At 40.7% G+C, this 15,360-nt stretch overlaps 3 protein-coding genes across 3 annotated transcripts; 1 reads left to right on the top strand and 2 right to left on the bottom strand.

The window, feature by feature from the left end:
* Positions 1 to 2,202: 2,202 nt before the first annotated feature.
* On the bottom strand, positions 2,203 to 9,843 carry LOC108150474 (BUB3-interacting and GLEBS motif-containing protein ZNF207). Its single transcript, XM_017278667.2, has 7 exons — positions 9,673 to 9,843; positions 9,200 to 9,507; positions 8,882 to 9,143; positions 7,862 to 8,285; positions 6,222 to 6,599; positions 3,619 to 3,754; positions 2,203 to 3,289 (listed from the first exon to the last, which is right to left on the bottom strand). The coding sequence occupies exons 1-7, from the start codon at positions 9,711 to 9,713 to the stop codon at positions 3,150 to 3,152; spliced, it is 1,689 nt and encodes a 562-aa protein (XP_017134156.1). The 5' UTR covers positions 9,714 to 9,843; the 3' UTR covers positions 2,203 to 3,149.
* Positions 9,844 to 10,703: 860 nt separating this feature from the next.
* LOC108150495 (U6 snRNA-associated Sm-like protein LSm7) lies at positions 10,704 to 11,254 on the top strand. Its single transcript, XM_017278705.2, has 2 exons — positions 10,704 to 10,788; positions 10,849 to 11,254. Exons 1-2 carry the CDS (start codon positions 10,774 to 10,776, stop codon positions 11,164 to 11,166), a joined length of 333 nt encoding a protein of 110 aa, XP_017134194.1. The 5' UTR covers positions 10,704 to 10,773; the 3' UTR covers positions 11,167 to 11,254.
* Positions 11,255 to 11,627: 373 nt separating this feature from the next.
* LOC108150493 (chitin deacetylase 1) lies at positions 11,628 to 15,068 on the bottom strand. Its single transcript, XM_017278702.2, has 4 exons — positions 14,768 to 15,068; positions 12,589 to 13,342; positions 12,008 to 12,530; positions 11,628 to 11,951 (listed from the first exon to the last, which is right to left on the bottom strand). The coding sequence occupies exons 1-4, from the start codon at positions 14,952 to 14,954 to the stop codon at positions 11,673 to 11,675; spliced, it is 1,743 nt and encodes a 580-aa protein (XP_017134191.1). The 5' UTR covers positions 14,955 to 15,068; the 3' UTR covers positions 11,628 to 11,672.
* Positions 15,069 to 15,360: the final 292 nt, after the last annotated feature.

Here is a 15,360-nt window from a genome sequence, read left to right as displayed (position 1 = left end):
ATGCAAAACATAATCCAAAGATAGACATATACCACTTATTTATAGATATAGATAGAAGGGGTTAGGACGAACGCAGGGGACTTTTCGCTCAGCAAAATTAATGTGACACGCTTTCGACTGAACGCAGCAGACATTTACGCTCTTGGATCGGTTGTGTGTGGGGTTTAGTATTACAGTGACTGCCATTTGTTCAGCTACTCGCGTGTCGCCCAGCGCAAAGACAGACAGATTGGTGGTCTAAATTTTAATTCTTAGATTTTAGTTTCTTTTCTTTTCGCAAAACACCTAAAGCCCATTAAATGTTAACAAAACTTGTAGCCTTTTTTAGCTGTACTCTTTTCAAACGAACGCGTGCATTGCATGGATAGAATTTTACGGTTAAAAGATTAATTTGTAATATGAAATTAAATAAACAAATTTTATATAATTTATAGTGACCACCACCAAAAACAATACTAAATGTTGACTACAGACGGGAAATGCAAGCGAAACTTAAACTTTAACGAAAGTAAATTTAATTTATTTTCACTTTTTTAAAAAGTCCCAACTCAACACAGCCTGGAATTGAAAAAAAAATTGTTTTTATGTTGTAAATTAAAATTAAATTTTTTTTAAATATGTAGTATAAACAACAATATATTTTGAACTGATCAAAAAAAAAAGCAGTTAACAACCCAAAAAGGCTGGCAAAAACACTTAAAATTTCCAGATTAAAAGATTTCAAAGCAGATATAATATTCGTAAACAACTTTAAATGAATTGGCATTTTGCATTCCCGATAAAAATGAAATTAAAGTGATAATAAATAGCAACTCTACAAAATGAAATGCGTCCATCAAATATTTACAAAGTCTTCGCAATACAGTTACCAGAGAGAGAATATATTCTACGAGTACGAGTATAACGACTGTATACAGATGCGAGTTAAGTCGGGGAGTGTGTGAATCGTATACGAGTATTGCCACCAAATCTGGGATTGTCTGTCTTGCATTGAGGTACTTTCGTCTGAAGCACGCCGTTCTAACACCGCAGGACTATCGAACCGGGCCAACGAAATTGGATATGGCCGGCGATATCCCGATGGCGGTGCGGCGAATTTGCCAGACCCAAAAGTCCAACATCAATTTTGCGGTTAACTGGCCCGATTGAGGAATTATTCGGATTCAATCGCATCTTCTTGGGCACCAGTTTTTCACTTGTCATTGCTTATGATTAAATTACACGATTTAGTTATACATTAATACATGTATTTATACATAGATAGATAGTTAATTGGTTGGGTTACATGTGTGTACTATAGGTATACTCAAACAGGGGTGAATGTTAGTTGGTGTTGCGTGTGGTGCTCTCCAGAAATCTGAGTGCTAATTTTAACTACCCTAGGCTACACTGGGTTAGGAGTATTCGAAGAACACGAGGCGCGGAGAACAATCTGATTCATGCTGATTTCAGTAAACATAACAAAACATAAGGATACGACTAGTACTCGTTAACTGTCAAGGGACTACTTATGCTAGCTAAAAATTTTTTATTGGATTACCTTCGGATTAACTAAAGCCTGAGCGTCTTTATAAAGGGTCAAGTTCTCGAGTATTGTTTTTAATTAGTTCAAAAACTAGTTGAAGTTGTGGAAAGGAAGCTAGACAACTGGGAACTGTGGAAGAACGCTACGGTAACAACAAAACAAAAGCATCAATACCAATCCCGAAACAATGTTTCGAGTGTACTACTAACATGTGAGAAATACCTATCTAGATGCCTCCTTACCGGTAATTCTATAAGCTATATAGCGGTTTAATAGGGGATGGGTTTTTGTTGTTTGTTGTAATTGTTGCTGTTGTTTAGTACCAACCATAACCAAATGACTTATGATAAATAGTATTTAATGTGCATATATAATTATTAAAAAGGAAAATCAAATTTAATGTAGATACCTGCTCTGATCTGTTGTCTCGCGTTGACCACACACCAAATATATATTACATACCAAAAGAACAGAAACGATACAAAGAATGGTTGAATATTTTAATAAATATGTTTGTATATAGTTAAATATACTATGTTAAAAAAGATAGGACTTACTTTTTGTCAGCCGCAACTGAACGAACGAACGAAGGTCTAGACAACATGGGGCCTAAACAGAACTTGTATGAATTGCTTAACATTGTAACAGTTTGCAGAGAATTTCACATGGACAGAAAGAATCGAAAGTATAAATTACGCACGATTAACACAAAAACAACACAAAAATGCTGCTTATGGCAATTGTCAACATACCCAGAGCTTTGAGCGTTCAGGTTTTTTGGTTTTGGTTTTTGTGTGATTTTGAAGATTTCATTTCGGATTTCATTTGTTTTGAAGGAGGTATAATTAAACAACCTGAGTGTGTGTGTGTCGGCGTGTTTAAAATATATGCTCACTAAATGAAACTAAAAAAAATAAGAAAGAGAATGTTAAAAAACAACAATTTGTATAGATTAAGTGTCAACGATTAATTTGTTGATTATACAGATATAGATACAGATAAAAGATAGAGATCTACATCACAGCAAAGTAGCTTCAGATGGATAGTTAGTGTGTGTGTGTTTGGTTTAGCAGTGTGTGGTACATGGTGTTATACAAATAGCACGAATAATTGATCTAAGAGATGTATTTATGCACGCACATCGAGAAGGTCGGATAAGGAAAATTAATGAATTTGGATCGGAACAAAAGCTAGAATGGAGTGCTTAAGGTGAACGAAATATATAGGTATATGACATCGACTGGTTAACTAGGCATAACCGCTGATTAGTGGGTAGCGTGTGGCCGAGAAGTGTGTGTGTGTGTGTGTGTGTGTGTGTTTGTTGAGGGTGTTGTGTCTCAAAAACTGTTATACATTGAAAAAGAACTTGACTTTGGTTGGAGTTTTCAAAACAACTTGCTTGCTGAGTGCGCGCTGTTTGCTCTTTGCAAATATATGCTTGATCCTTGCCTTACTCGTGGAAAAGCAGTGGCAGCGGCAGGCTCAACAGCGGCGGCTGAGCCTGTAGAGCGGCCGTGGTCCTGGAGAACGGCTGCGAAGGCTGCACGTGCGGAGGATGCGGTTGCAGGTGCGTTGGCGGCTGGGCTGCTGGCGCCTGCAACAGACCCGGCGCTGCGGGCAGACATCATCTGAAGCGCGGCTGCATCATCTGCAGCATGTTCGGATGTCCTTGCAGCATCACGCCCATTCCGGGCATCGCCATGGCTCCAGGTGGCAAAGCGCCCGCCATTCCGGGTAATCCAATCGCCTGCATGGGCAGTAAGCCTAAGAAAAGATAAATCAATAATCGGTTAATATTGTTTTTTGTAACTGTGTGCAATAGTTCTAAAAGTCGTTATCAGCATTTGAATTTCCGTCATGGGAAAAGCTGAACCTTTGGGGTATTTTCGGGATTTTTTTTTAAGTAAACAACTAAACGTTTCTAAACAATCAATATGTTATCTTAAAGTATATAAGGTTTAAATATTTAAATATTGAATAGTAATAATAAGTTACAAACGGGGATGACCCTTTAATGACTGCAGTGATTTAATAGTTTAGACGTAAAAAAAGTTCTTGCCAACTGTGGCACTCGCTTTCTTTGATCTACTCACCTGCAGGCATGCCGTTAAATCCGGGGCCACCGGCTGCTCTAATCATATTCCCGCCGATAAGCGCTCCATGGGGACCGATGGCCATGGCCGGTCTCAGCATCGGCTGCATCAGCTGCATGTGGCCTGGTATCGGCATCTGGACGTGACGGATCGGATGTGGAGAGAAAGATATAGAAGAGCATGGAAACAAGATATCGGATTAATACTCCTGAGGGCTCTTTAGCTCGGTCTATATTGAAGCCATTGTACACAAAATTAGCTAATTTATTATTAATTATGTTTGTTTTGGTTTTGTTTTTTTTTTTTTTTTTCATTTAAAATATTAATAAGTTGGTTTTGCGTACTTATTCAATAAATGGACAAGAGGTGTGTGTATGTGTGTTGGGTTTGTTGTGGGTGGAAAACATTTTTTGCATCGCATTACATATGTATGATAGAGCAGAGACAAGATATATAGAGTAGAATATTGAGTAGAGTAGAGAGAAGAGGCGAGACTTCTTCTCTTCTCACCATGGCAAAAACAATATTATTTTTTATTTGTAATTAAATATTTTGTTGGTTTAAAAAGAAACGTACTTACAATTCGGAAACTGAACTGACGACGACGATGGTGTGGAAGAAGGTGTGAGGGGATTGCATTGCAAACCATTTAAGGTTTTAGTTTTGTTTCTAAATATTTGAGTTGCACTTCAATTAGAGCAACGTAAACAAATTAATCGTATTTGCACTTAAGAGAAAAAAATAGTAATTTAATTCACTAACCAGAGGCATGGGGTCGAGTTCAAGTTCCAATATCTTTCAGTTAGAAGTTAGTGTTAAACTTTGCTAAGATTGTGAGTCTGTGAGAGATGGATGAGGGTGGGAGTGGATTAGGCAGAGATCTATGACAAGCTCATCGGTTGGAAATGGAAGAGAAAGATTCTCCAACCGATGATCCTCTACCTTGGATAAGCCTTTGTACTGCGCATAAAACCAGATGAATAGAGTGTTAGTGTGAAAGAAGATGAAACGGGCAGAAGTTAGATGGGATCTGATTGTAAGTTGGGGGAAAGGGGACAGAGATGCATGATTTTAGGAACATAAAACATTGATTTGGTATTACAATTTACAGATCAAAAAACATTAAGATATTATGCTTATGACAAGTTTTTCTGTTGATTTTTTTCTTTACATTTGTGGATGGAGTTATCGAGGTAATAAAGACAGAGAGAGACATATCAATGCGGTGTGTAGTCTTATTTAATTCTTGTGTATGTTTTGTGGATATGAATTAATCAATCAACCAGTCAATCAATCATCAATCAATTAAACCAACCAACGCAGCAACCATTACGACAAATTCAAAGTAATTGTTTTTTTTTTTTTTTTTTTTTTTTTTTTTTGTAATAGAAATTATTGAAATGTACTTACATGGCTTGCAAAATAGTTTTAACATAACTCACGACTTATCTCTCATTCATATTATTATTATTGTATATTCATTGTTTCTGTTTTTTTACTTGCAAGGCAGTACGTACTAAAAACTTTCTTGGGGGCGGGATTGATCTTGTGGATTATATATACGCATGGGTGTGAGCGGTTGAGAGAGATAGAGGAGAGTAGGTACTTGCTTAGACTACATAATTACTTGCATAAGTACGACTAAGTAAGATTATAATGGAGTTGTTGGCTTTTACTTATCTTGTTGCTTTGCGCACTTTGCATTTCACATATCATTTTGCGGGGTGTGAGTTATTTGGACGGAGTGATTAGGTTGGGTTCTTGGGGGGGGGGTAAGATAAACTTGTTGTTGTACAAAAACAATACATACTGTAACACTGTTCGGACCCTGCGCAACTCTTTTGCAACTCTTTATCGTTTATCAACACTGAACTTCTGCTCTGTACTGCAATTGTAACGGTAACTCGTTAACACATTTTTGATTTTAGAAGCTTAATACTTTTAAGAATTTGATATGGTGTAAGGCATTAGTTAACACAGTGAAATCCCTTTTTTTGAAGCTGTTAACATGTAATGTGTTCGAAAAGTAATAGAAATCGCAAGCGATAGTGTTGGTAAGCGTTTGTAGTTAGGCAAAATAATTATTAAACGAGTGATCGGAGAGTTATTTAAATTTACAGAAAAATAATGTAATTAACTAATGAGTTCTCAATTTGCATGGCTTTAAAATTGGTTAAAAGCTGTATACTTATAAATTAAAAAGACAGACAGTTCCAGATACTTTTGAACACATCGGTTATCGTTATGACCAAGATTGTTTGATGACTTCGACAAATGATTTCAACGGCAGAAAGTAAGGATTAGCCATGTGATTATCTAACTAGAAAATCAATTTAAATTTAGCGCCCCCTGCTAGTTCATGGGTGATTAGCATGGTGATGAGGGCGAAGCTTTAAACTAAATCGGTTTAACCCACTCAAAATTGCTGTCGTTGGATACCACCATGGGGACATAAGATCGGTTTTTGTTTCGTTTTTTTGTTTGTGGTCTTTGACAGATTGAGATTCTCAGCACTTGAAATTCGATTTTGTTAAGTCAAGTTCATTCTTTCGATTGGTGGTTGTACGCGTTGCATACGCAGCACCGCAGGATTAAAGACTTACCATGCCGACAGCTGCGGCGGCCGCAGCCGCTGCCGCAGCGCCAGGATTTGATGGCTGTCTGGCAGCCTGAAAGCGCTGGAGCATCACAGCCCGATTGAGTTCCTCCAGTTGCTTGACCTGCTGCTGCTGAACCGCCTGTTGCTGCTGCACCGCCGCCTGCTGCTGCTGCTGCTGCTGTTGCGCCACCGCCTGTTGTTGCTGCTGAGCCGCCTGATGCTGCTGGGCTGCCACAGCGTGGGCCACATGGGCAGCCTGCACCTGGGCTTGCACCACGGCCTGGGCCTGGGCCTGAGCTTGGGCCTGAGCCTGGGCAGCGTGGGCGTGGGCGTGCGCCTGAGCCTGGACTTGTGCCTGTGCCACGGCTACTAGGGCGGCGGTCTGTAAGAAAATTTTGGAAATCCATTGAATTTATCTCACATGCCACGTCGAGGGTATATTTATTTGTGAAAACCCAATTAAAAGCTTTTTCTAACTGACAAGCAATTTTTTAGTATATATTCTGCCTTCAAGGTGTATTTAATCCAAGAAACCCTTAACTCTTTTACCATTTTGGGGAGAAGCTATGAACTATGAACATTCTTTAACATGTAAATGTAAAATTATCGGCTAGAAGATTGCGTTAAATCTCAGACAACTAACGTAAACAACTTTTTAGGGACTTTGGTAAGGAAAATAACAAAAGAAATCGATTAAATATTTATTAGCTATTTATTGACTAAAATTATTGAAGTCAATAAGGCCTTTAATAATGTATATTGATTTTAATGACTTCGAATAAAAATTACTGAAACTTTGAAGAACAGTTTTTTAATCTAACTTTGTAAACCGTTTAAATTCAGCCCCTAAGATCCCTTTTAATCGATCCAGCCTTAAATTAATTTCAACACTATTATTGCGGGTTACCCTTTTAATGATAATAATGCTTCTTCCATTAAATATCTGAAATGCAATATAAGGAACACTGAAAGATGCGATGCTCTTTTAAATTTTGATATGGGGATTAAGGTTTGGGGGGACCACTTCAATATAAGACCTTACATTTTCCTTCTATCAAATTACCTAGGTCACGTGGTTAGCTGCTTTGAGTCATTGAACCTTAATTGGTTAAATTGAAAACCGCCGTTTCGTTTGTTTTGTTGCCATTAATTTGTTTGTTTAATTAAAAAATTGTACAGACATATATCATACTATATGCTAAAAAAGATATTTCTTTTTTTTTTTTTTTGTAATTCTGTTTTGTTTTGTGTAATTCTTGTAATCCGTTTGCTTTCGTACGCTGTGGTCGTGTGATCGTAACTTCCGACATCGTATTTTACGAAATTTAAAAAGTAAACTTAATTGTAACGAAAATTGGTATCCATAATGTGTAAAAAAGTGTCCAGTTTGGAAAAATGGAATTCTCTCGAAACGCAAAATGCAGTCAACATTTTAATGTGAGTCAGGTTTTTTAAGTGCAAATATTTATTTTATTTAATTTGTTTTTTGTTTTGGGAAAATTGTCTTTTTACACGTCCGCGTTTCAGTTCGTTAAGTTTGTTAATTCCTGTTTTTCAAAGTCATTTCAGCGTCTGAAAGTCGCTTCAGTATAGGTCTGTTCATTTATATTGACTATGGTTTCTATAACTATGATAAGAACTCACTTCCTGGGCCTTCGACATGGCTGTGGAGACGGCAATCGCGTTAGCCATGCCACTGCTGCTGTTGCTGCCCGTGGGCGATATCCCGGCCAGCGACGGAGGCGGCGGAGTGGCGGGCATCGACGCGGAGCCGCCGCCATTGCTGCTTGGACTCTTGCGGCTTTGTGGATTCGCCAGAGCAGCCAAAGCGGCAGCCAGACGCGCCTGTATTTTCGGTTGGCGGGCGCGCAGCTCTTCCAGGCTTACATCTTCTTGCGGGTGCATGATCTTGGTGGTCACAGCGGCGGCAGCACCTCCGGATGCTGCTGGTGGAGCCGGCGGACGCTGCTGGTGTTGCTGGCCATCGGGCGGACCACTTGGTGGTGCACTTGCACTGGATGCGCCACCAGCATGGTTGGTGGTGGGCGGAGCACTTATGGTAGCATTACTTTATCGAAAATGCAAAAACAAAGGTTTTACGTTAGTGGAAAAATACTTAAATTAAGCCTAGGAATAAGTCAAATGACTTGCTTCACAGGCTGAGTTTAATGGGGGAAGGCCACTTGGGAAATTAATATTTAAATAAAGTTACCGAGGTTGATTTAAACATTTTGTGTTCTTTGCCAATAGACTGCTTTAAAAGTTTAGTACCAGCCTTCCGTAGGTATAACTATTATCTGCCTAAAAAAATAAAATCCAAATTGATATTATTCTGATACGGTCTCTAATGCTAGCCAATTAATATGGTATAAGAAACTTGGCTTGTTTACTTTACATTATATTTTTAATTTTTTTTAACTACTAGGCTTCTATTTGTGTTTTAAAAATAAATTGTTTACTGTTCATTACTTTTTAAATCGATTTAGCATGAAAATTCTGCTTGAAATGAACAGAGTATAGATTGAAACACAAGTAAAAAATCTTAAACCCTGCTAATTTTCTTTGAAAGACTAACAAACAACAACAACTGTACCGTTTAGAAATCACGATAAATTGAGGAACTAACAAGATGCTAATGTGGCATTCCCCCCTATCGATGCCCACCTGTAAGCTGGAAATGTTGGCTTCTGTTGTGCCATGGCGGCCGCATGGTGATGGTGCACCGCCGCAGCAGCAGCCGCCGCTGACGTGGTGGCCATGGCGGCCGGGAACAGAGGACGCGGTGGCATCATGTGCGGCATCATGGGCACTGGGTACGGAGGCAGCGGTGGCATGTGCTGCATCATGCCCATGCCATACTGGCCCAGCATGTGCGGCGGCATCATATTCGGGGGCATCATCATTGGCGGCGGCACGCTCATGGCATCTGTAATTGAAATTACTTAGATATCCATGGAGAACACTACTATGGAGACCACTTACATTCCACTTTCTTCTTGGCCACCGGCTCATCATCATCAGAGTCGGACTTGCCGCCGTTCTTTTGGCGCTCGTGATCCCTGAGATCCTCGGCGGGAATGCCGTCCATGCCGAAGATTTCGATTTCAATGTTTGAGCGATTGGGCAGCGAGTTGGGCACCTTGTCCACCGTCTCCTTGTGCACCTGCATGCAATGGATGGAGAGGCCCGGTCCGGTGTACAACTTCTTGTGGCAGATGTGGCACTTGAAGTGCTTGGCCTTCTGGTGCTGCACCAGGATCTTCTCGTCGTCGAATTCGCGGTTGCAGTACCTAGTTTTTAGTTAAGAGTTAAGGAAAATTCCCCTGGAGATGTGGCCCCTTTTTCCCCTTCCCATCACTGCCCAATACCATTATATAAATTTGTGTGTATGTGGAGAAGCCAGCGGCACATGCCGTGGGAAAAAAAGTTTGTCGTTTGTTTTGCAAAAAGGATACCAGCACCAGGGTTTGGAGGCCTTCTTCTTCTTGCGTCCCATGATTCGAAGTCCGTTTTAAAACACTTAAATTTACAAAAACGTTCGGTTGGTCGTATAAAAATGCAATTTGATGTAGCAAAAAGGTTCCGCTGTGGAAAACAAAATGGAGCCAGTTGAGTGTGACCGTGCAAGATTCGAAGAAATATACCATCCGGCTCTTAAAAGTATTTTCTTTAAGAAATATACTATGAATATATCTAGGGTATTCCCTTAAATGAACTGCTTGTGCACAAAGTTAATTTCACCCATTTATAAAATTATAGTTCGACTAGGTTGAAAATATTTATTTTGAAGTTTTGAAATATTTGTGACCAGGTACGGAGTTCACAGTATACAAACCTTTAGCTTTGAGGCTTGACAAAAATTATCCCAGTTCAAGAGTTTTTCAAATATTTGTTGAAACAAGGAAGACTACGATAAAATAATCAAAATCAAGAAAGGAAGCAAACTTCGGTAAACTGAAGTTCATTTACCCTTGCAGCTATTGCAAAAATTAAGTATTCTTGAAAACATTATAATTATGATTTATTTTCGTATATGTTTAAAAACTATGATGATTTGTAGCTCAATTATTCGGTAGTTTTTATGGCAGCTATATGATATCGTTTTTTGATTTTAATAAAACTAAAAGCGTAATTCTGAACTGTCAAATTATTAATAGGTCAAAAAGAATTTTTAAAAATACAAAATAGAAAATTAAATTTATTTAAAAATTTTTTTATATATTTGTTGTTACCATGGGAGCTTTTTGTTATAGTCGTCCGATATTGACGAAATTTAAACCGTAATTCTAAAATATTGAACCATTACTATATGTCGAAGAAGTAAAAAAATATAAATATAATACCCTCGGCCAGGGTATAAATAATAATCGATGTCAGAGAGGGGACCGCAGTGAGAATTATCTCAAATATTAAAACCATATTGTCATGGTTCGAGTCTTAGCTAAAATGCCGGAACAAACGCCATCTGCCGACTAAATGGGTTTGGTTATGTGGAATTTTTTACACACCAATCCACGGTCACTCTAAGCCAGCCGGCATTTACCAAAAACAGAATAATGGCAGATAAAAAGGTAAAATAAATAAAATAATAACATTTTAGCATTAAATCGTTATCGTGCATGACCTTACAGGTTGGCGGCAACAACGACGGCAAGGAGAAGCGCCGCAAGGAGTCGATTCTGGACCTCTCCAAGTATTTGGAGAAACAGATCCGCGTGAAATTCGCGGGCGGCCGCGAGGCATCCGGAATTCTCAAGGGCTACGACGCTTTGCTCAATCTGGTGCTGGACAACACAGTGGAGTATCTGCGGGACTCCGACGAGCCCTACAAACTGACCGAGGACTCCACCCGAAGTCTGGGACTGGTGGTGTGCCGTGGGACAGCTTTGGTCCTCATTTGTCCACAGGACGGAGTCGAGAGTATCGCGAATCCCTTCATAACGCAATAATCGGAGGAACAGTAGGTCTAGACTAAGTACAAAAAGCGTTTGTGGAAATGGGTTTAAATATATTTAGCGGAGACATACGTATAAATAATGGCTTAAATCTAATTACTCTAGGACACAGAGTACAACTTTCATTAGCTCGTGAAAAGGAATTTGCCTTATCCATAATATTTCGATCGTCCTGGAGTTTAATATTGTAAATGTTTCTATACAGGCAAATTCTAAGTTTCTCTAAGACTTTTGTTTCAATTTCATTTTAAAATTATAAATATGATGCACCTTAATGGTTTTTTTTCTAAGACCTGAATAATCCAAATAATAAATAAAATATGTGATTATTAGACTCTTTCAATCAGATTTAAAACCTGGAGATAATTTCTTTGTTTCTTTCTCAAACCAAAGTCAATTAACTAAGATATTTTTTACGACTCGCTTTAAGGACAGTCTAAACATTATGGATAGGTAAACCCCCTTATTGGAGACTCAAAATTGCTAAGAGGGCTATCACCTTAGTCCAAACCGAACTCGTTTCGAATCCAGGGATACTGGGCAGGACACTCCATGCACGTGTAGAAGTAGCGATCCTCCTGCAGCACTCGACTTCGCACCTTGCACACGTTCGGCAAGTTGCAGACCCGCTCCTGGGGATCCAAATCCTTGGGCTTGCAATGCCAGGACTCAAACTGATGCAATTGATTGCTGGGCGTGGGATGGCGCATCCACTGAATCGCCTGCTGGTTGGTCACAAAATACACATCTGGCAGCTTTTGCAGGTCATCGAGGAATTTCTAAAAGAACAACCATGCTTTCGGAACAACGATAATCAGCTACTTTCAATACTCACCAGGAATGCGTTCAGATAGTCGACCTTTTTGAACCAGGTGGAATGGAAATACAGGCCGAAGGGTGCCCTGTTGCTGAGGTAGTGTCTCTTAAAGTTGTGCGTCAGCATTCTGTACACATCCTCGCCGCTCAAATGCGGAGGGCAACTGTCCACCATGCCGCACATGTATTCGCCCGCCTCCAGCTGGTTCATTACCATTTCCCAGATGCCCGGATAGCTCCTGGACGGACAATTCTGATTCACTCCCGTGCAGCTGTGCGGCATTTTGTAGTCCAAGGTGTAGGGCCACAAGGGAGGATTGGAATGCGGCGCCACCATAGAGGAGTCGTAAACGAAGCCAAACTCCTTCATCATTAAAAACTGGCGATTCCAGCCGACGCGTAGAAAGGGCACTCTCATTCCGCGGATCTCCTCCATGCGAACGGCTGCAAATTTATTAATGATATTCGCCTGGCCAACCATTTCATCAAACCAGTCTTCAATTGTGGCATTCTTGGACCACCACATCTCAGGACCGCGATGTCTGCAGGGAGTTGTAATGCAATTTAAAACTATAACCTTAACTTGGTTAACTAACTTACGTGACTGAGTGCACGGCGATCTCATGACCATCGTTCCACAGCTTCTGCACATACTGATAGTTGGTAAACGGATGTGAGACATAGAATGTGCCCTTTATGGGACACCCATTGGGATTTCTTCTGTTCTGTGTGAACAAAACCTTCGAGAAGAGCTCCCAATTATCGTGATTGATGGCATCATCGAAGGTCAGCAGGATCATCTGGGGTACACTCTGGGCTGGAATACTTCCGGGTATCAGGGTGCCATCTTTCGAGCAGAAGCAGTGGGGCAGCTGGCATTTGCGTGGATCACAGGCACCGGCCGCATTCGGATCGTGCTCCACATCGCACCAACCCTCGTCGGAGCCATCGGGGCAGTCCACCGATCCGTCGCAGAAGTACTCCTGCGGCAGGCAGGTGCCATCGGCGCACCCCAGCTGGTAGGCATCCGCACAATCGGCCATCTCCAGCAGGGGCTTTGGAGCCGGCGTCTCCGCACTCACATCGCAGTTATCCACATTCGCCTTGAAGTCACAGATCTGACGCACCACATCGAAGAGCAGCCCCTCGGAGCACTTGAACTCGAACACCTCGCCGTCGAGGCAGAGGAAATACTTGGCGCACTCGCTGTTCGTCCAGATCTTGTGCACCGGCCTGTTCGGATTCCGATAGAAGCGTGCATCTTGCATGCAGCTGGCTGGAGTGGCAGCCACCGCCGCTCCGGAGGTCGAGCGACGATGCCGAGTCGTCTGGTTGCTGATTATTCCATCATTGTCTGCAAAGCAGGCACACATTATTAACTGGGTGTGAGTGTGAGAGAGCCGTGTGTAACTAACTAGGTGACTAATTAATGCGTTGACCCAAAAACAAAACCGCTCACGTCAACCCAAAATTAGCCATTGACTGCCGGTTGCAGCAATATTTTACTACCAATACCAATCACGCACTGGAATGGGAGGTACACGCAAAAGTTGCAAAAAGTCAACTTTTATAAGAGAAACACCACGCAAGCCCACGTTCGCCACTTGAATTGAATTGAAAAATTGGACAAATTTCAAGGAAATATGTTGCACTTACTAATATAGAAGTGCCTCAAATAATGAGTTGAATTTTGATGACCTTTTTGATGTGGCTGAGACCTCGCTTAACACTACAATTATTTTATCTCATGTAATCTTTCTTCATGGTAACTGGTAAAGATGATTTATATTGAAACTAGTCACGAATTCCTATGGCCTTAGCATAAAGAATATACCTAATAATTTAGGACTCATGGCCTTTGATGATTTAATGATTGCTCAAAAATGATTAAAAGATATAAAAAAACCTATTTTAAATGGCAATGGATTTAAGAGGATAGAAAAATAATGTATTCTTGTATGAATCTCATAAAAATTTACACATAACAAAATTGTTCATGCGAACCTTCTGGATTTGTTTAACATATCTCCGGGAAGCAATTTTTTGTATGGAACTTTCTGGATTTATATTACATATGTCCGAAAAAGCATTTATAGAAACCCTTTTGGTAGCTCCACCTACTCCAAAATACGCCCACAGCCATGTGCCACATTGTGGCGGATAAGCTGAAATGCGTTTGCATCATGGATTGGCAGCAATGGCCCGTAGCCGTGCCGCACCAGATCGTAACTCAGGCGATTGGGCAAGAGACGCGTGTTGGCCAAATGCAAGATGCGATCTGGAGATACAGTGTATGTACAACCATACATATATGGCTAATACAGATAGTCCGACTGTCTGTCCGTTTGTATGTATGCATCTCAGTCTCCATCTCGATCTCAATCTCAATCTCTAGCTGAAGCAGCTGGGCAGTTGCTGCATTTAGAAAGTAAATTTATCATCTTGTGTGCCGGAGAGGCCAAGGCAGCGGGTCAGGAAAATTTCAGCAACTGTCATGGGGTTCAATGCACACGCTTTTTTGTTTTTTGGTCGATTTTGATAGCGAGGTGGTACTGTCGCTGTTGCTGTTGCTGGTGCGCTGCACGGGGACACAGTCTCACAGTCCAAAACGCAAACCGACTTGGCCCCACTTGGCTCCCCGTTTGTTATATAACTCCGATCGACAACTTTCACACCCAATGCGCGCGCGCATGCGCATGCCAAAAAAAAATAAATAAAAATATAGGCAAGACACGCACCTAAAACCCAATCAAAAGCCGAACAAAAGGGGAGAAATTACCAATGACCAGGGCATCCAGCGAAGACGACATAATCATAATCACAACAATCAAACTGGACAGGGTGAGTGTGGTTGGGTGGGAGTCGGATTTTCGCGCTGATAACGGTATACGGCGGCGCCGGGCGGAAGCGACGACCTTGACTGTGAAACCCGTTTGGCAATTTACATTTTCCCCCGGGCAGAGCATTTTTCAGCCTGCTTTCCACTTGGCGAGTGTCGTGTGTTTGTGTGTCTTGAATGTTTAGTGTGCTGCGAGTGGAAAAACTATGGAAAATCGCGACCGGATCCGCACCGACTCAAAGTCGATGTGTGACTGAAGTCGAACCAGATGCAGCCAAGGCATTATATATTTGGGCATTTCTCTGACAAGAGGGTAGTTGAGAGCCCCCAAGAGAAAGCTCTTCGCAGTGGGTGCTATATTTATGTTAGTGAGCCACAGAGCATATTGTTTTGCTATAGGTTTATTAAATAATTTATTCACAAAACAAGGTATACAAATTTCAATGTTACTACATCGCTGGTTTTTTATTTAAAAATGCTCACTTCTGCTCACGGGAAATATATATTTTAACATATGTCTAAAATCATAATTG

The sequence above is a fragment of the Drosophila elegans genome, unplaced genomic scaffold (assembly GCF_018152505.1).
Source record: "Drosophila elegans isolate 14027-0461.03 unplaced genomic scaffold, ASM1815250v1 contig_814, whole genome shotgun sequence".
Lineage (NCBI taxonomy): Eukaryota > Metazoa > Arthropoda > Insecta > Diptera > Drosophilidae > Drosophila > Drosophila elegans.
This window is presented reverse-complemented; position numbering and strand designations above follow the sequence as displayed.